Here is a 22886-nt window from a genome sequence, read left to right as displayed (position 1 = left end):
TAACTCAGTCACGCATATTTCTATCATATAGTTGCAGTCATCGTCAATCCGTTACTGTCCCGCTGTTGAACAAGGATTTCTTGTCTAAGGAGGGGTTTGCGCCAAAGCTAGACTCGCAAAGTCCTGATAGGTAGACTTCACATGTTGTTGTGAATTTTTTACAGAAATCTCATCCAATTCTTATTTAAAGTTTTTATCTACAGTTGAAGACAGTACCTAATTTGCACATAATTCCCAAAAATTTAAACTCAGATTTGAACCCCGGACCCACAGCATAAGTCCAAAATTCATACCACTAAGGTTTTCCTACATTATTCACTCATCACGCTCCCAACGCTAAAGAAGTGTAACTTCACAAAAATAAGCAAACAGTCGCGTACCGTGATCTCATAACGGGCCTGAAATATGCAGAGCTCCAACTGGGTCGCGTTCGTCAAAACACAGTTCAAATGGCCTGCGAGGGTGACACCACTTGCTGTTAAAGACCTTCAGACGCAAAGCGCTACGAACGAAGAGTATTACACTCACACACGCATTAACAGATTGGAAGGTGGTAGAACTCTTTGTGGTTCGACTACGGCGGCATCACCGCCACACCTATTTCTACCTAACAACAGCAGTGTTAGGCGCTGCTGTGTTCCGGTTTGAAGGGTTTGGTAAGGTAGACAGACTTTTCCTAGGCGTTCCGGCTTAGTCCTCAGGGGTAGCGGCGCATCTGTGGCCAACCTCAGTTATGAATATCTAATCCTATCTGGGGTTGATTACAGATGTCCATGGGCGGCAGTAGCCACTAACCATCAGGTGGACTGTATGCTCGTCTGCTACTCTCATATTATAAAAAAAAAAAAACAAAAAACAAAAAAAACAGACGAACATAGAAAACGCTTCAGCGATATCCTTACCGGAGGTTTACCTTTCCTAAAGGATAATAATACTTTAGTACTAGTAACACTGTAACAAACCTCTGTTAGAACTTCAATCCTATTCGTCGTTTATCGTCTATAAGTGGCAGTTACTTACAATCAGACAGTGTGAGCGATAGAAATAAGGAAAATCGTCTCCGTATCCTCAAAAGTGTCCTAATTTATTTTTTACTTTCTTTTACTACACTTGTGTCATTTTTGAGGGGTTTATAACTGTTATTTTCTTCTGTAAGAACTTTAATGTGTATTGAAGCAGTGTAATCCAGGACATCCCGACAAAGTTAATTAAAGGTAGAGTACCATATGCAAGTACTTCTAGTGATATAGCTAAGAAATTTTATTTTCATTAGTACTTGAATACAAAAAACTGATTGTCTGAAGCACCTTTACAGTTACGAACAAACGGCCGACAGTAACAACTAACCTGGATGAAAATTTAAAAAGTCCAAACTTTACCAAGCTTTTGAACTTTCGAAAACTTTGAGCACAGCCTGTATTTCTTCAGGAAGTGGAATCACCCTGTGCATTATATTCGAAGAAAATTCCATCTACCTTTCTTACTGATGTCTTCAATTAATGTTTTTCCGTAATAAAAAAGAACTAATGAGCATTCACTCTATCTAATAACCATCTACTAGTATAACAGACGCAACAGACTCTTTAGGCAATAACACAGTAGAGCTACACAACTGCTATAAGCCGAGCTTACTAAAACAGTAGAGCTACACAGCTGCTATAAGCCAAGCTCACTAAAACAGCAGAGCTACACAGCTGCTATAAACCGAGATGACGTAAAAACAGGAGAACAACTCAACTGCTATAAGCCGAGCCGGTATAGCAGATCTACACGACTGCTATAAGCCGAATTGACTTAAATATCGTAGAGCTGTTACTCGTATAATCCGAGCCCACTTAGACATTTAGAGCTACATAACACACACACAGTTAGATATAGATATAGACTATATATAGACTCAGACATAGCATAGTACAGATTTTATAAGCCAAACAGACTAAAACATAACGCTGATATAATACCTAACATACTACATAATAGCACTTTCATACTATGTTTAGTTCTCAGGGGTAGGGATTTAAACATCACAGGAATTTTATTCTATAATATATAACAAGACTTTCAAATCTTTTCAAAACACAAAATCTTCTCACATCTCGAAATATTTTCCCGAAAATTCTCTTTCTCAGTATCCTAGCGGAATAAATAGACTTGTTTTTAAAACATAAGCAGCTTAAAAGATGAGTGCATAATGCGTCCTGGCTGACCTCGACTTTTAGAATTTTAGGTGACAGCATTTTTAAGCAAAAATTCTCCGAAAAATATTTATACGGAGACACGGAGACGCAAGTGGAATTTGTTTTTATTTTTGCTATTCGGTTTAAGTTTTGAATAATATTTTACAATACACGACGTGTGTAGCACGCATGGAAAAGGGTCCTGGGTTCGATTCCCAGCCATCCAGATGTAAATGATCATTCTAAATTCATAGGCAGTGATAGCCTTGTGGTTAAGAAGGCAGTGATTGTTTAGTGGTCAAAAAACTCGGCCTCTCGATCGAGGGGTCGAGGTTCAAATCCCAGGCACCAATGATTTTTCAAAATTATGTGCGTATTAGAAAATAATTATCACTTGTTAAACGACTTAATTTGATAACGAATATTGTCAAGATGAAACTACGGTGTTAGGGACAAACTATTGAAAAGCACTAGACTGAATAATTTTTCCTATTAAAGTCAAAATGTGAACAGTTAGTATCAATGTTAATGGCCTTAATGTCTTATGATATCTATCGGTTATCTTAAGCTCCAAATGAAAATAATGATATTCAAATTAAATCAAAAAGAACAGACCGAGACATAAAGGTACAAATCTTATACGTTCGAGTGTGTAAGAGTACGTGTATTTACGTAACACGTACTCACATTAACAACACCGGTTCGCATATTCCATATTCCTTAAAAACCCCGAGAAATATATCTCTCCATTGTCGTGGGGAGAGCTGGCTGATGAATGGACGTCATTTGTACGGGACGGGCATAAAGTGGCAACTGATTGCGGTGGAATTTTTCACTTCAGCCGCCTCTACATTGTGTACACGGATTTATAAGCTCGCCAGATTTGGGCTTAGGGAGGCTTTGTACTTATCAGTTATAAGTCAGTTGTCTTACATACCTTGCCGACAAACACGACACGCAAAACAGTAGTGTTTTGTTCCAAGTAGCGTATCTTGCACTGCATGCTATGCATTGCATATTCCGCCTTGCATGCCATGTCTTGTAAGACACAATACCTTGTCTTGCATACCCCGCCTTACATGACTTACTTGCATGCCATTTGTATTACTTAACTTGCCTACGTAACTTGTTTTGCGCGTCTTAATTTTATATGCTTTGAATGCCTTTCACGCCTTTCCTTGCATACCTTGGCGTACATGAAATGCTTACTTGCCTTAGCATGTTATCAGCTGCAAAACTACCTACACGCCTGGGAAATTAAAAATAAAAGGTCGTCAAAGGTGCGTAAATTCAAGAGTTGACGAGGATGACCATTCCATTTGAACTTAATAAGGTCAAACAAAATGCACTTAATAATTTATAATTCAAGTTAATATTACTTTGCAAGACATTGCCAATCCTAATTCTATTCGTAAATGGAAGTATAAATTCACTGAATCCAAAACTATATGGACAAGTGGGGTGTATCCCTCAGGCCTACTGAGATGACGTACGTGGGTGAGGCCTACCTGAATAAATTGTTACAGCAATAAAGAAAGCAACCTGTGGGAAATTTCTTGTGGCTCCCAAGCAAATATTAATTTAAATTATTCATTCATACATATATAATTTGCGCTGTCTACATCACTCTGTGCTTATGTTGCAAAGATTGTTTTTTTTAACTTATATAATTCGCAAAGGAATCAAAGCTTGATTCTCATTTGGCATCTTTTTAATATAGGAGTAGCAGACGAGCATACACTTGATAAGTGGCTACTGCCGCCCATGGACATCTGTAATCAACCACAGATAGGACTAGATATTTCTACCTGAGCTCGTCCCCTCAAAACACGAAAATAAGTGTAAAAGTGCTCGTTTTGAAAATATTGTACTATATAAAAATTAGAAACTGAAAATGTAACACTAACCAAGTAACAAAAAGAAAATATTAAGACTCTTAAAAAATACCTTGAATATTAAATAAAACAACGAAACATTGTTTGTTTATGTTAGTCAATAAAATATGTGATGTCTATTTGATCCGTACAGCAATTTTCGTTTCCGAGTGTTTTATTTATTTCTGACAAATAAATACATAGACATGTTTGTATATTCCACCACCTACGTCAGACAGCCCTAAGGTTGTCAGAAAATACTTATTAACTCAAATTTATTCGTGTACATTTTCGTAGAGGTATATAAATAATTAAATTCACCTCTTTTGTGCTCTCAAAAATGTAGATAATTGATTCGTTTTATATTTTTTCTTTTTTTTTTAATCTATTCGTTTGATTATGATAATTTTTTCGTCTATGATCAAACCTAGATAGGATCCAAGTCCTAACTGAAGTAGACCATAAAACATTACTAAGTCGAAAAGCCAAGTGGGTTTTAATACAAGTGTTTCTCCCTTACCAAACCTATCACACCAGAATACAGGAGCGTTTAACACTGTTGATATTAGGCAGAATAATTAACGGCAGTGACGCCCCTGTTTCCTTTTGTTTAATAAACAAGAAAACTAGTAGTCAAACTGATGGTAATTGGATGCCATCCATAACAAACTCCAATAAGCCCCAGATAAGATAAGAACCATATTAGAGCACTATATGAGATCGGTCACAAATGCGTTGCTATGCCTGAAACCCCTCGGTCCCAAGTTTGACTTACGGCACCTCTCAAACCAGAACACAGAGCTTAACACTACTGTTAAGCAGCTACATCAAGCAGAAATAGGTGCAGTAGAGTCGAACCACAAACCGTTCTACCATTTTTCAATCAATCCATTATAATTTCTCACACGGTGGCTCATTTAAACCGAAATTACAACAGTAACCTCACGCATAATGAGCGCTTATTGTCACATTCGCTTCCTGATATCATTAACAATGGAACAATTGTATTCCTACAAATTATAGGCGAACGGTTCAATACGCTGGATATACGGTCACTGAGCAGAACAAGAGCAGCATGGAGACGATTATAGTAGTAAAAAAGCGTTTTTGGTATTTTCGTGCCGAAACAGTTTTAGTTTTTAATTATATTCTACAAAACATGAATTGATATATAAATTTTAGTTAAATCTGTATGACTCTATATAAAATTTACATATGCTACGATTTTTTTTTTGTAAAAACCATCGGATAATCGTATACGATAATCCTATAACAATGACTTTAGATTTAACCCACTTTTATTCGCATAAATAGCAGTAAGCACATAAAAGTGTGTGTTCCGTTTCCACAATAAAACCACAGAGATACCACCCCTTCATCCACTGGTAAATTACGTTGATCAAACACCTAAAACGGACATAAACGATAGAAATTAAATCACATGTGAAATTTCCGCAGAGCAGACATTACACACACCTAATTGATTTAATCACCAGTTTACTCTCACTAAACTATTCCATTTTTTCGTTATGAATGTATTCACGACAGACAAATATTACACTTAATTTTGTTAATGTATGCTATGATCAAAGTTATAAGAATTGTATATAAAAAGTTCTCACACATTAAATATATGCCGTATTGGATTTTTTAAATGAATTTACTTACCCTTAATTAAAGAAAGCAGTATAAAACGTGTCAATGTCCATACTAAAACCTCAAAGCGACGTCAACTTACTTTTTTATATATAATATAGGAATAGCAGACAAGCATACAGTACATCTGATGGTAAGTGGCTACTGCGGCCCATGGACATCTGTAATCAACCCCATATAGGATTAGATATTCCCACCTGAGGTCGGCAACAGATGCGCCGCTACCCCTGAGGACTAAGCTGGAACGCCTCGGAAAAGTGTGTCTCCCTTGCCACACCCTTCAAACCGGAACACAGCGCCTAACACTGCTGTTATTAAGTAGAAATAGGTGTGGCGGTAGTGCCGCCGGAGTCGAACCACAAAGGGTTCTACCACCTAAAGCTTACTCCAATCACTTATTAAAAATGCTGATCAAAGATGCAAAAACCGAACGTAAACCATAGAAATTGTTAGAAATTAAATCTCAGATGAAATTTCCGCAGAGCATACATTACACACGCCTAATTGATTTAATCACCAGTTTACTCATTAACACTAGGTTGCGTTTGTTCATTATGAGTGTTTGCGCGACACACAAATATTTGACTTGGTTTTGTTGGATGTGATTTTCAGTCATGTTTATGAGAGCATCTTTATGTACGAGTATGTATAAAATCGACTGTATATTTGTGGCTGCAAAACTCGAAAAGAAGTTGATGGTTTGACTTGAAATGCTATATGAATATATAGGTATAAGAGTGTTTTTCTCTACTACAAAATACAAAATAATCCTATTTAAATTAAAACTGACGTATAATTATTGCTACCACTAATCTGCTCTACCACAAAATGCTAAATTCTGGTTTGAAACTGTAAAAACACCGCTGCTATTAAACAGAAAAACCGCCGCTGCAAGTAATCTACAAAGCCACATTTCAAAGTTACTAAGTAGTTGCTGTACGTTTTTGATTTCATATTGTATTTTACTGTTTACTTCGCAATGGTATTCAGTAACATCCTAATCATCCTGATCGCTTTTTTTCCAATTAAAATAATGCGTCCTATTCATATACGATGCGGATCTCTAAAACAATTCCAAGTGTCGTGTCGAAGGACATTAGCGGAACTACTCTAATGTTCTACATCGGAGCAGTGCGCGCGTGGCATTATGCCTCAACACCGCGTTAGCTCTGTTACTGCCATAAAATAATCGATTATTTTTATTCGTACTTAAATTAAAAAAAAGAATCATATTTTTGTGTCGTGTTTTTAAGTTTTATTGTGAAATTATTTTGTGTTTACGTTCGGAAATTGGATGACATGAAGACAGGTAGATTAAAAATAATTGTTTATTTCCGCACGATGTTTGCTTGTTTAAAAAAATATATTCTGCATTATTTTTCATTGTCATTTTAACTAATAATTTTCTCCAATGACTACGCTACGTAAGTTATAGGCTTCACATAATGTTTTCGTTTGTAATGAGAAGGCTAATTAATAAATGTTAATTAATTAATAACACGCAGGCAAATGGTAAACGTTAACACGTACGTGTTCCTGAAATTAATATCGAAATTAAAATATGTTATTAATCTAATTGAACTATTAATTATTAATAATTGAGGTATTAATTTATAAACAAACTGTTAAATAGAGGCTTTGTTGATTATGTCATCGGGAAATATAACAATACAAGTATTTAAACATAATGAATGTTTTCCAATAAACGTTTCGCAGCATCAATTTAATAGAGTATCTATTAAATCGCTGATCAAGCCAGGATAAATGTCATTAAATAAAATCTAATTAATTAAAATCTGCAGCATTTGTTTTCACACGAGTCTCTAAGTGAAAAGAATAAAAATAAAAGTCATTTGGTTAGAAACAAAGACGTAACAATAGCGAGTGTGAAAATAAGCAACTAAACAGCTTCAGTGGCAGCGAATTAAGCTCCGCACACATTAGAAGAGCTTTACTTAGGATCGCGTCACACTATACCGTCCTTAAATACCTATACTTTTTAAACCATAGAGAAATGCAGTCCACATGGTGATAAGTCAGTGTCGCTCATTGTCTTGCGTAATCAATACCAATAAAAATTCGTACCACCATATTTTCAATATTTTTTATATTTGCGCAATCAACATTGAAACTATCTATTATATCTATATATTATATTTCTATTTAAAATTAGCCGTTTATTGTAGGGTGACACCTATTTATTTTAAACATTTTCTTATTTTTAGTATTTTTTGTTTAAGTGTCACAGACGGTCAGGCAGCGGAGGCTTAGTAATAAGGGTATCTTTTTAACCCTAATAACTTTTAAATGACTTTTTTATATTTTGAAACCTTTCATTCTGGATGTTTGAGGGTCTAATTCACACTGAGATATATTTTAAGTTATGACATGTAAATTAATTATTAAGTAAGTATCTATGTTTTGTTTAAATGTCACTTCCTTGCCAGTGCTTGACCGTTGTGACTATATCTAAAATATATAAGATATAGAACTGACCTATATCTATACAAACGTTTAAGGGCAGCTTGCCCTTTCCTTTAGATCAATTTGCGTTCTCTACAAGTAGCATAAAATCCAAACCACGAACAATTCAATTTTCATCACATTTTGATTTCAATAGAATGGGTAGCCTCCCTAAATTCGTACTGCATATAACGAACCGCACGCCGTCCTAACGCGAATGCACTTAAAACTTTAATTTTGCAGCGCTCACGCTACGAATTGTGGGCTTTTTAAATATTAAAAAGGCCATTCGTTATATAAAGATAAGTAATGTTTTAATGAGAGTACTTTCAAATATTTAGTTGTAAAGTACTAAAAGGTTCGTGAAGTTTTGAATAGTTAAGAGTAATTCAAGTAAAAGCGCACATAGCCCCGCGATTTGTATATATATAAACAAATATACAGGCAAAGTAATATTGGATGGACCGCTCATGCTTAAGGTTTCTTAGCGCTTCGTTCTTCAGAAGATACGTCCTAAATCTCTAATGTTATCATAGGAATAAAATCAAATTACTAAATAGAAATAAATGATAGTCGTTAATATTTGAGCATATGTTACAATAGAAAACTTAAAGCTATAATCTAACAACAGACAGCAATAGTTGGCCTAACTTACACCATTTCTTTTGTCAAAACGATAATTATTTGCACGAGTAATACTTACCTCATACAAAGGCTCATTAGATTATGGGAAACTGGGGACACTTGATCCCCTCTTTTGTTTTTTGACCACTATTTGGTAAATATTGATCCGATTTTAGATATTTGGGTACTGAAATACGTGGAATATCATTGGCTATACTAAGTATAAAAGCTAATGATATCGATATCATTTTGTAACCAGCCCACGAAAACTTTGTATAGGTAATGATACCATGTGTCCATATATATGTCTGACTTGATCCCCCCCCCCCCTCTGGAACACTTGATCTTGAGGGAAATAAGTCTCCTATATTCATATGATACCAAAATGAAAAAAAAATATGTTAAAATCGATTTATTATTGATTTATTTGCTTAGTAGATAAAGTAGAAACAACAACAACATATCCACTGTTTTGATAAATCACATATACGAGTGACTATGTTTTCAGCTAACATTACTTATTGATATTTTTTTCCTGCACCTTCTATTGTTTTATATACTCTAGGGATATTGAACCCTGAAATTATTCAAAAATAAACATTAGTGGATGCTTGATGCGGGGGGATCATATCTCCCATAAGAAAGTGTACCAAGTGTACCCTAGCTATACTGTGGTTATAAAAAGATATTGCAAAAAAATCGTCTACTATTAACCCTATTCTCTGAAACAGACGTTTAAAAACATAGATAATGAATAGTTTAAAAGTGTTACTTTCCCAAAATAAGTTTACTAACCAATTATTTAATCAAAATGAAAACTTACGAAAAATATATTCCTGCCACACAAAACACACAATCATCCGCCATCTGCTTAAATATCAAATTGGACAAGAGTACCAAGTTTAGAAAGTTATAACGTATCGTAGACAACCAATGTTGCCACACTAAAATCATATTGTGTTCACAGAAGCTCTGTAAATCCAGTGTACCAAGTCTCCCGTAAGGATCAAGTGTCCCCAGTTTCCCCTAACATTGTCAATTTTGTCAGGCAACCTCGGAAAACTAAAATCATAGCAGTGCGTTATCGCTATAGCTCTACCACTTTAACTGTTAAATTCCCATAACTTCTAATTCAATTAGGCCATTGAGATAACGTCTGGATTGTAATTTAACAAACAGTTAAATAGGTCAAAAATGCAATAATGGATTGGCTCTGTACAAAGAGGGAACTCAGAAATAATACATGTCATGCCGGTACAGTGTAAATTGGACGTGCCTAGCTCAATAGAAAGAATTAAATTGCACGAACGCTTCAAGGCCAGATTAGACCTTTTCAAAAAAGCTGTAGGACTGCCACAAAGTTTTACAAGCTTTTATTTATTTTAATAGTAAGACATCACTGTCTATGAATAACTGTAACTGACATCAAATAGATCAATGGCCTTATCAGAGATCGGTTTTGGATGCTACCCGCTGAGGCTATATTAAATCGCCTGCCATAAGTATTTCTACTTCATCCCGCGCCCAAATAGATGTTACATTGTTTTTGGAACTTTTAATGTTAAAGTTTTTAAGGTGGTAAAAACCTTCGTGGTTCAATTCACTGGTATAACTATTTCCGTCTATAACATTGATGAATCTATCACTGACCTAATGTAGGACTCCAATCCTCTCTGGGGTTGATTACAAATATCCATAAGGCAGTCACCACTTACCATCAGATGAACAACATTCTCGGTTGCTATTTCTATAACAGTAACAAATCAAGCTGAAAATATATTTAATTTTGCCAGATATTATTTAAATCAAAACATTGCACTGCTCTGCTGATATCAGGCAAGAAGTATGTATGTACGAGTATCTCTGCAGTTAAACCATAGAGTCCTACATTTAATCGCCCACAGCAACGACCCCCATCGCCACATACGGTTCCGTTGGCATTAAATATTTAACGAGGTATAATGCGGTGTATCGATCATTTAAAAGTACATTGGTGCCCCAGTTATTTTTATGTGCGCGTATAATAGTGACTATTAAATATTGACTTGGGAATGTTCTATGAAATTGTCACTTATTTTCTCTTATTGTGGTATAAACATCTGTGAATACCCTTAAAAGGAAGCCTCTTTACAACTTATTGCGATGTCTTCCTATTTTCTTACGATCTCCGCTTCTGATCTAGATGATCTAGGCTGCTCTACTTACCTATTAAGGGCGGAAAAGATACGGTCACTGCATACAATCTTTTAAGGGCAGCTTGCCCTTAACTTTACACCAAGAAATGCTCGAATATTAAGTGCAAAGTTTGCTTATGATTTAAAAAATACGTTTGTAAATGAATTTTTGGATTTTAAATATACAGTAAATTTAATTGTCTTAGGAACTAGTGGCAAGTGCTGCCGTGTTCTAGGTTGAAGGGTATAATGAAGACAAAAACAGAGGATTAATTTCAACTTAAGCCAGTTATTAACAATAAAATCCTATTTTTGCCTACTAAAGATCGAATTTGAAAATTTCTAAGTAGCAGGCAGTAATTGTCAAATTCTTGAGTTTTTTTTTCTTCAATTTTCTTTGTTTGCAAAACATTTGATACATTACTTAATTACATTTATTAATAAGAGGCATTCGTTTTCGGGACTAGCCGCAGATGTGACCAAAATAGGACTTCAATTCTTTGGGGTTGGTGTCCAATTGTCCATGTTTTTTTTTATAATATAGGAGTAGCAGACGTGCATGCGGTCCACCTGATGGTAAGTGGCTACTGCCGCCCATGGACATCTATAATCAAACCCAGATAGGTGATCCTACCTGGGGTAGATTATATTCCTACCTGAGGTCGGCCACAGATGCGCCGCTACCCCTGAGGACTAAGCTGGAACGCCTCGGAAAAGTATTACTCCCTTACCACACCCTTCAAAACGGAACACAGCAGCGCTTAACACTGCTGTTATTAGGTAGAAATAGGTGTGGCGGTGGTGCCGCCGGAGTCGAACCACAAAGGGTTCTACCCCTTTCAACCATGTGGCGGTGACCACTTACTGGAGATAGCCTGCTTACATTTACTACTTGTTTCATATAAAGTAGTAATAGTAATAATCAGGTCACAGGTTAGCATGTGTAGCGTCAATACGACTGCATAATATTATTTTAATAGTAAACTAAGTACTTAGACAAATGGAAAATGATAAGATATCTAGTACTAGGTACTCTGTTGGGTTGAAAATAATTTATTAATTGGAGTTCTGTATTTAATTTTATGTGGTTTTCATATTTTATTTGTCCACAAAACCACACCCTTAATACAAAGTAATAAGACTGGTTACTATGATGCATTTGACAAAATTAGATATCAGTACACTTAGTATGAGTTTTTACGTTTTTACAAAAATGATTGTTTTTGTATTTGTTTACGTATTTGCCCATTCATTTCCAATCAGCAACCCCAGCGGACTGTAACAGAATTGATTGGAAATGTATGGGAAATACGTAAACATATACAACGGTCATTTTTTTACTGTACTGTACTGTTCTGAATCTGGGTGACTGTTAACTCATCTATTTATGTCACATATATAAATTACTTATAAATAAGAAAAGTCAACTCGCAGAAATAGTCGAGACGCTCATGTCGACACGATTAAAAGACTTCTACCATTCCTTTCTATTTTCTCTTACTTCCAGATGTTACCATGTTGCTGGCATTCCTCCTCGCGTCCATAGCAACAGCATCAGCGAAAACAAACTGCACCACTTGCATAACAGTTGAGAAGAACGACAACACGACGTGCTACAACACCACATTCCTATTAGAACTGGACGCACCCTTCAGAAACGAGGTCGTTATCCACAAGTTGGGGATCCTACGTTCCACCAACGTGCTGTTCTTCAGCTTCGAGCCGACTCTCACCGATCCTGAGTACTACAAGATTGGCTACATCAACCTCGACAACCCCGGCAACGTTAGCGTTATATCTGGTGGGAAGAAGATCATGAACTTCGGTGCTTTCGACATCGACCAAGCCAATGCCTTGATATACTTAGGGGGAAGCGACGGAATTTACGCCCTAGACGCCAAAGTCAATATTGTTAAATCATTCAGCTCCAGAGGAGATACCATACTATCTTTATTCTACAAGGATCACGTGTATTTTGTGAGAGACGGCGAATATAAGATCGTTAGGAAGAAGGACAGTAACTTCGATATCTACGTCGATGACATGCGCGTGAAGAACTTTGTCATCAATAAGTACAATGTCTTCATTTTCTTGTCTAACTTGGGACTGTTTGCGAAACGGAACAAAGAAATAGTTAAGCTTTCAAAGAACGCATTTATAAGAGGACTTACGATTGATCTTGACGATGTGGTTTATGCGTGGTGGGTTGATGAGGTGTATAAAGTGGTTATAGATAATAATGTCCTTAGTAAGTCCCGGTTAGTTAAGATCGCCGAAATTCCCTTCATTGGAGCTATAACTTTTGATAATAATAACAACTTTATCTTCACGTCTGATAAGAATCTTTTTAGACTAATCGAGACTGATTTCAGTAATTGTTTAAATGATACCGATGGGGTGAGGTAATTTGTTATTTGTACAAAAATACATTATTTAAGTTTGTTTTTCTTCAGTTAGTTAGTTCTGTTGTTTAATATTTTTTTTCTTTTAAGCACGCTCTTTATTTTGTTATACTAATAATTTATTTAAAAAAATCGAATTTAAAAGCGATTGTTTTTTAACTTTCAAATGAACGATAGCTTCATTTTAACATTAAAATATTTTAGACAAATAAATTGGTTTGTACTTATATTAAATTACAAATACAATTTTTAATTTATCAGACTTTTTATTATCACAACAAATTCCCTATAGTAAACAGATCGACAAAAACCAGCTTTATTCCAAAATTGGTATCAATATTTACTAATGTTAACAATTTCAGTTAGCAAATCATAAAAAAATACTATTCAGTATTAATCCTTAAATTAGTTAAATAATAAAAAAATCTGAAGTCTTATATTTGGATATCTGTCGGTCCCCAAGACTGTCTGTTTTCATGTTTTAAGTATGTTCTTTTTCAATACATTTAAACGATTGTAAAAAAGCCGTCAGATCTCCGTTTTCCCATCCAGTAGCTGTGAGTATTATGACATTATGACCCATAAACTCATTGCATCTAAATATATACATGTAAGTATCTGATGTTTTCATTGGCCTCGCCCTTGTCGTCAACTAGTTTAATTGCTTCCTGTTGATAAATAAGTCTTACGATAGCCGACACGTATTCCCTGTTGATCTAATCTAGCGTAGAGTAACATGATCATTGTCGCCTAGACTTATGTCAGTAATCGGTACTATTGAACAAAGTACGCGATGAAAATTACAAATGATATTTAAACATAAATGGTGTTTTTTTGTAATATAGGAGTAGCAGACGAGCATGCAGTCTACCTGATGGTAAGTGGCTACTGCCTACATACATCTTTAATCAACGCTAGATAGGATTAGATATTCCTACCTGAGGTCAGCCACAGTTGCGCCGCTACCCCTGAGGGCTAAGTTGGAACGCCTCGGAAAAGTTTGTCTCCCTTACAAAATGGAACACAGCAGCGCTTAACACTGCCGTTATTAGGCAGTTATAGATGTGGCGGTGGTGCACAAAGGGTGGCACAAACCTCTTCTACCATCTTCAATATATGTTCTATATTTAAGTTTTGATAGTATGATTCATTTCGTACAAAACGTTAAACATATTCCTCACAAGTAGTATCGCGGCTATGTTCTATCAAACTAGGCTTCTTTCTTTAGGGATTGAATATAAACAATTCATGGGGGACAGTGATCTGATCGAACACTTGCCATCAGGTACATATCGCCTACTTGGAAGCGTATACTGACCAATTTTAAATAAAATTGAAGTAGTAAAAGAACGTGCAGTTCATCTGATGGTCGGTGATCAATGACGTTCATGCTCATGGCTTTAACGGTTCATGGATCTGTAACTAAATCCTTATATAATAAGGTTTTTTTACCTAAATTCGGTCGTAAATGCGATGTTATGTACGTCAGTCGCCGACCATCGAAAAGAAAACTGTTCTGTCACTAGAAATAGAATACACAAAGAAAAATATACAAACTTATATTTAATCAGTTTTAGACTAAATTATGTATAGACATATTATATCCTTCAGCCAGTATAAACTCCCAAGATCGAACTACACTATTCACAACAATTAAACAATTACGACGAGCTACAGCATAATATTTCAGAAGTGCTCTTAATATAGACGTTATCGGCACTATAACCGATTTCGGCGCTGTTCCATACAATAAACCTGCACTAAACAATAGCCGGGGCAAAAGCGACGCAAAATCTATTCAGGACATAGAATGGACTAGACGTGGTCAAAGAAACAAAGCTGAAGTAAATTGTAGTATGATTAATTATGAAGGATTTTCGGGATAGCTCTAAAGATTTGTTACTTGTGTGGCAGTTAGGTTTTAATAGAATTTTATCTAAATGAAATATTATAATAGACGTAATTAATGTTTATGTATTCATAGTATCCCAATTTTATTATTTTTTGATATTATAATGACCTTATGATAGATTATTTTATAATTTAGAAGTAGCAAATTTGCTTCAAGCTCACATTATGGTAAGTGGCTGCAATCACCCTACTATTGTCAACCTTTTGAAGGTGGTAGAACCTGCTACTCTTATATTATAAAAAAAAATCTGACGAGCATACAGTCCACCTGATGGTAAGTGGCTACTGCCACCCATGGACATCTGTAATCACCCCAGATAGGATTAGAGATGTGGTCGGTCGCCGCTACCCCTGCTACGACTAAGCTGGAACGCCTCGAAAAAGTCTGTCTCCCTTACCACACCCTTCAAACCGAAACACAGCAGCGCCTAACACTGCTGTAATTAGGTAGAAATAGGTGTGGCGGTGGTACCACCGGAGTCGAACCACAAAAGGTTCTACCACCTTCAACCTTCTGCTACTCCTATATTATAAAAAATACCTGACTATCTGACATAAAGACGCTTACACAAAACCCAAGCAGAACATAAACCTTAACTCATCATTTAGACATATGTCCGGCCAGGGATCAAACCTGGGACGGTCTGTCAGACCGCCCCGCCATCCTGGTCGGAAAAGATAAAGCAAAGGAAAAGGATAAAATATTTTGAAGAAATACGGTGAAGGACAAATGCAAAGTTCGTTCCTCTTATCTCGACAAAGTATTTACTTGCCAAGCAACGTTTGAACTCCCTGGCAACGATGTACTTCAGACTACGGCGAGTACTTCTGACAAAACTTGTACACGTGGCGAAATTATAATTTGATAGCACTTTGTTGCTATGGCATATATTATATTTTAAGGTATATTTTTGCAATGTTATATGGAAAAACAAATGGGAGTTTAGATTACCTAATCCACACATTAGGTACTATCCATGGAAACTTTTCCTGAATATTTGTATTTAATCCACAAAAATAGGAGTATAGTAAAGTAAATCAAGGACGCAATAATACTTTTAAGGACTAACGTGAGTCTAAACAGTAACTTTTATGGTATAGAAGTAGCAGTCCACGTGATGGTAATTGGCGACTGCCGGCTATGAATATTTGTAATCAACCCTAGTTAGGACTGGAGATCTAAAGGCTTATATACGTTTTGCTGCTCCTGAGAACTAAATCGGAAAGAAAGATCTCTCTCTCACCACACCTTTCAAATAAAAATACAAGGTATAAATGGTAGTGCCAGAGATGCATTGCTACACTTAAGGACTAAGTTAGAATTTATGATAAGTACCTCGCCCTTACCACACCCTTCTAATCAAAACACCGCATCGTGGTGGTACCGCTGGAGTCAAACCACGCAGGTTTATTACGGCTACTTTAAAATACAACTTCATTAACTTTTTTCGTGCAAATATGAAACAAAATTTCCTTCAAAGAATTCCCTCTGGGCGCTTAAATCGATGAAAAGACATTTGACGCAGCGCTTCGACGAGTGGCCACTCCACGACCCGGGACAAACATCGTTCTGATTATTCTAGTTAACATGCCGACATTTGACTTATTTTTAGACGTAGAAAGAATATTTATTCATAGATTCGCAGTATAATATAAATGCAAAGACGGACAAACAAGAACCTAAGAAAATAAAAGTTAATGAAATTCTGATAAACTGAAAATAAGTTAAGACAATCTCTATTATCTCTGCTAAGCACACACTTGTTGAATAATTCTATGTAGATATTATTATTATATTAAATGGTATATGATTTAATCCATATCACATACCTTTTACAGGTCTGTGGTCCAAATACATAACATATATGTATAACATGACATTCCAAAGATATTATAGTAGCAAAAACCAATTTTACAAAAAAATATCCATTGAGTAGCAAAAATTATTAAGTCACTGAAACTTTGAAAGACTTTCGCTTACATCTTCGTTACCGCTTATTTTTGCTTATAACAGTATCATTCAACTTAGTCTTTGTTGGAGATGAACTTAAGACCTATTTATTTACGAAATCCACACAATGTACCGCCTCAAAATCTATTCAACAAATATATTTCATATAAAATATAACCTATGTTACTCGTGGATAACGTAGCTTTCGAACAGTGAAAAAATTTTTAAAATCGGTCCAGTAGTTTTTGAGCCTATTCATTACAATCAAACAAACAAACGAAGTTTTCCTCTTTATAATATTAGTATAGATATTATATTTAATATTAAAGTAATAACCAAATTGGATTTACATTGTACGATATAGATGCAGTCACTTAATATGAGTGTGCATGTGAGTGTGTGTAATGTGCATGTTAATATTTGAAGTTAGTTACCGGAGTTAATGGGCGACAATGATCACTTTACATCAGACTAGCTGACCCGGCAAACTTTGTACCGCCTCAAAATCTATTTATCAAATATATTTCATATAAAATATAGCCTATGTTATTCGTGGATAATGGTGAAAGAATTTTTAAAATCTGTCCAGTCGTTTTTGAGACAATTCATTACAAACAAACAAACAAACAAACAAACAAAGTTTTAGTCTTTATAATATTATAGTATAGAAGTATAGATAATGTGCGTGATCATTCGCTACTTCTATGTACAATATCTACAAATATAAGACAAGGCTTACAAGCTTCTAAAACGCTCATAAAAATTCCTACAAAGAATGCTTCAAAGAATTCCCATTTAGCCCTGAAAATCGATGTTAAGAGCGACGTTTGACGCAGCACGGACAAGTGGCCACTCCAGCGAAGCGAAACATCCCCAGTTGCTATGCCAACGTTTCAAAACCTATTTACAAATTGTTGGAATATTATGTAGGTAAATAATGTTAACATAATTTTATTTTACAGAAAACTTAAGGTTAGTAATTGTCAGCTTCACTTTGATTTATAAGGTAGTAATTTAAGCACTTTTGATGTAAAAATGAAAATAACCTACGGAGTAGGTTGGGTCTGCTATGTCGACGGATGAAATTGAAAAAATTTAAACATATTGTTATAAAAATATCTATTTATGGCTATTTGCGCATGTAAATCTACCAATGAATGATTTTTATTCCACACTCAATTACTAAATTATACCGATACATTAATCTATTAACCTATTTAAGTATCTTATATATAAAATTCTCGTGTCACAATGTTAGTTACCGTACTCCTCCGAAACGGCTTTACCGATTTTCACCAAATTTTATGCATATTCAGCAGGTCTGAGAATCGGCTACTATCTATTTTTCATACCCCCAAGTGATAAGGGTTGTTCCCCTTAACATTTTTTTATCTATATGGCAACACAACGTTTGCCGGGTCAGCTAGTAACCATGTATATAATAATACCATTCATATCATTGTTTCATGCACTGGTTAAAAAATTAAAGCTAAAGCTAAATGAAACTAAAGCTCCACCAAGCTACACCAACGCACGCCTGTCAGCCTACTTTAAATGATTTATACGTAAACAAGCTAAATAAAAATCCACTCCATCCAAACATTACCAAAAAGCGCGTCGCGCAACACGATTATATTTGCAGGAAAACGGCGTTCTCATTTTCAGTTATTACGACGGAATACATAATGGGACATTTTGACTATACGCTCTACATAACATTCTTAATTCAAAACACGCCCATAAACGGAATGATTGTAAAAATATTCAAAACATACGAGCGTTGCGCGCCAGTCGCGGAGTCTATAAAAAATATTTACCCATCAATTTCGGAGTTACGAGATGAACGAAAAGGGAGGAAAATAATAAAGAGGTACCTACCCTTCATCGCTTTTTTCCTACGTAATCATCGCCGGGTTTTCACGGGGAAAGTTAGCTCTGTTATAAAATATTCACAAGCCAATACCTCGGTGATTTATCTCCGAAATATACTCACTATGGTGTGATGGATCCATCTCTGTTATTAGGGTGGGTAGGCCCAATAATGTAGAGCATGCGTATTGCTTCTAGCCTAACCGCAATTTTGTGTATACGCCTCCGTTGAGATGATAGTGGACCCTCTAACTGGATTATTTTTTATCTGCACCTACATATGAATAAACTACGGGTGACATGAATATACAACCTAAACAGCGAGACGCCTCGAAAAATGAAGGCAGTGACCTACTAAGAAAGAATATCTCAAAATATAACACTGAAGCGAAATAGAATTTCTGTTATTATTCTGTTTAAGAGGACGAGTCGTCGGTAATCGTTAATCTATACTTGAAACAAAGTGAATGATGGAAAATGCTATCGGAATTTTAATGAAACTTCAGAAAAAATAGAGATATTTTTGGAAACGTCATTTACTTAGACCTTTTATAAGCATTTATTTTGAAGGTGGTAGAACCCTTTGGGGTTCGACTCCGGCGGCACCACCGCCACACCTATTTCTACCTAATAACAGCAGTGTTAGGCGCTGCTGTGTTCCGGTTTGAAAGGTGTGGTAAGGGAGACAGACTTTTCCGAGGCGTTCCAGCTTAGTCCCCAGGGGTAGCGGCGCATCTGTGGCCGACCTCTGGTAGGAATATCTAATCCTATGTGGGGTTGATTACAGATGTCCATGGGCGGTGTGCAAACATGGATCCAAATTTTACCACACTACATAAATGTATGAAAATGCCAAAAATTATTTCCAAATAGATTGGAAATATTTTTTGGCACCTGTATGATTTGACCCTGATATTACATTCCTACTTTCTTCAGGAAAACTTTCAGCAGTGGTAAATGTTATAAATCAAAACAATAAATAAACACAGAAAATATTATGTCGAGTTGAAATGTCCTTGATGATGTTTTCTACACTTGCTCTATCTGTTTCCCAATCTCTTGTTTTTATTCTGTCGACTTTTACAGGTACGTAACAAACTGCGATTGATACTTATGTAGCTCTAGCAAACGCCGAAAGCCGAAAGAATATTAAATTTGAATAGAAATTGAATACCAATGCCACAGAAGTCATGATACTCCGAAGCACCCGCCGCACAGTTTGGTACCAAACAGTACACAAGATGATAAAAAAGTGTATTGTCATTTGTCACGTTACATTAGCAATGGTCTCCGTTAATAGAAGTGTTTTGTGGTAGTAGATCAATGGGACCGACAGGCAACGAGGTTTACAGTAGATTGTGTAACAACTGCGTTAACGAGTGTAGTCACGCTATTTGACTATACCATTTAGGTATGCAGTTTTCATTCACAAACGTAAACTTTTGGACATACAAGGTTTAAGCACTTTTATAAAATAAATAAAAGTGAATAATCATTAGTATATTACTCTTTTACAAAACACAATCAATTAAATAAATAATTGAAACATAAAAGAAAAATAATTAACTGTTAACAATTAAAAAAAAATAGCTTAATATACTTTTTATCAAGCTCTATAATTTTCTATTTTTTTGTGGACGTAGGTACGTAAAGAGGACTGTTTTCCTGAAAATATTCCAATAAATCAATATCAGGTTTACTATTTACTTTTCAATTAAGAAATTTAAAATGCAGTTCGTACTGTGGTTCTTAGAAGAATTACACTAAAAATATACCGAAGAATAAAACACCGGGCAATTGCCACGACGGCATCTTGAAGTCTATCAAGCTGGCGACCCTCGGTTCGCGCCCTACACCCGCATGGAAAAGACGGATATGTAATCATTACATTTAGGAAGATACCCTACGATATAGTAAGGACAAAGGAACAATAGGCCATTCAATATAATATTCCTACACAAGGATTCAATTCAAATTAAGGCTATCGGTTTTTAGTAATCTCTTCCATAAGGAAGAGATTACTAAAAACCGATAAGGAATCCAAAGGATACCCAAAATACCGATAAAGAAACCATAATATAATACCGATAAGGAAACCAAAAGGATACCCAAAGGCTATAAAGCCTTTGGGTATCCTTTTGGGTAAAAACACAGTAGAGACTAATTAGACAAATAACAGACACAAATGCTTAGAGAAAATTATTCAAAGGTATGGAAGCAATACCTATAGGTAGGTATTCTCGCTGTGAATTAGGTACTAAATGGTTAATTTACTCACCATTCTTCCATATAAGGCAACGAACTCACGGAGCCGATTCCTACCGCACAATTTGAAATAAAATAGTCACCACTAATAAACTAGGTTACCTATCGTAACCAAACGTATACCCACTAAAACTTAGCGAAACAACGAAATTCCCAATTTCATAGCACAATATTGTTTTTTACTTTTAAATTTGCTTTTTAAATAATCACTATATACAATATCACTACTATTTAACTCCTTATGTGCAATACTTTCAGTTCGGTGACAGTGACAGCAAACTACGGAAAAAATCATTCTTCTGCAATCATCGTTATGTAGGTAGTTGCAGAAAGTCAATCACGTCTAATATCATGACCCACATAAAAGTTAAGAATTTGACACTAAGTATACGAGTATTACATGATACGTATACAATTAGGTACCAACCGATGACCCGCGTGGCGGATGGGTCACCATACTGGTATGACGCGCAGAAGACTGTGGGCTCGATCCCGGCAAGATTAATACCTAAATAATGAAAATAAACATCTGTTCTGGATCTGAGGGTTTCTATCGATGGCACCCACGACGCAGAATGCGGCTGTGAATGTAGAAAGTGTCTTTTTCTTAAAGTATTTTCTCTAAGTATTGAAAATATTACTTTAAAAATGTAATATTTTCTCATATTCATTTCAAAATGTGAACGCTCGGAAATATTCTTATTTTAGGTGACAGTTCTCTTGGCAAAGCCCGTGCAATGGTTTGCCAGACCGTGCTGATTTGCATACTGCATCAGTATAAAGCTGACACGACAAAACTACATGCTCTGCTGTAGTTGTCTTACGTACCTATAAGTATTCTTCGCTTAAAGTAATTTTCTTAGGAATAAAGCATTGCATACCTATGTAGAAAAATATGAGTAACGAATAAATGGAAACAAACAATCTGCCAAATCAGAATGATGGCACTTTAATATTATACACATTGTTCACCTTTTTAGTAGGTACTTCAAGCATTATAAAATTTTCATATTATATTTTGGTTTTGGTAAAAAAGCGTACAAATATCGATAATTTGAATTTAATGGTTTAACATTACACTAGCTATTTTTTTAATAGATCATCCCATTCATCCCCCAGACCTTATTTAATATCCTGAACATATTTTCTTTAATAGGTCTACTCTAAAATCTTCGATTTTTGGTAAGCATCGCGAGAGGATGTATTGGTGATTTCAGTAAGTGGGTTTTCGTACTAAGGATGTTGGTGCCATTTTATCTTTCAGTCGCCTGCTACAGCATTAATAGTCGCTAGTGCTATTGGGGGCCCACATTAAACGGCTTTCAAAAGTTCTTAAATATTTTAGGTTATATAGAACTATCAAACCAACATACAATAAGTTGGAATATTTAAAATGTCTCGCTCACAAAATAAATACATTCACCCTTCACGCCGGAACACAGCATCATCACTAATGTCACTGTAAACAGAAATATGTGAAGCGTTGGTGCCTCTGGATTCAAACCAGTTCTAAACCTTTT

General features: G+C 35.5%; 1 protein-coding gene across 1 annotated transcript; it reads left to right on the top strand.

The window, feature by feature from the left end:
- The first annotated feature begins 6821 nt into the window (after positions 1–6821).
- On the top strand, positions 6822–13652 carry LOC140754374 (ommochrome-binding protein). Its single transcript, XM_073089380.1, has 2 exons — positions 6822–7016; positions 12476–13652. The coding sequence occupies exons 1-2, from the start codon at positions 7007–7009 to the stop codon at positions 13372–13374; spliced, it is 909 nt and encodes a 302-aa protein (XP_072945481.1). The 5' UTR covers positions 6822–7006; the 3' UTR covers positions 13375–13652.
- The last annotated feature ends 9234 nt before the right edge of the window (positions 13653–22886 follow it).

This window comes from Epargyreus clarus, unplaced genomic scaffold (assembly GCF_041222505.1).
Source record: "Epargyreus clarus isolate Ecla_fem2 unplaced genomic scaffold, WU_Ecla_fem_2.2 ptg000029l, whole genome shotgun sequence".
In the NCBI taxonomy this organism is placed as follows: domain Eukaryota; kingdom Metazoa; phylum Arthropoda; class Insecta; order Lepidoptera; family Hesperiidae; genus Epargyreus; species Epargyreus clarus.
This window is presented reverse-complemented; position numbering and strand designations above follow the sequence as displayed.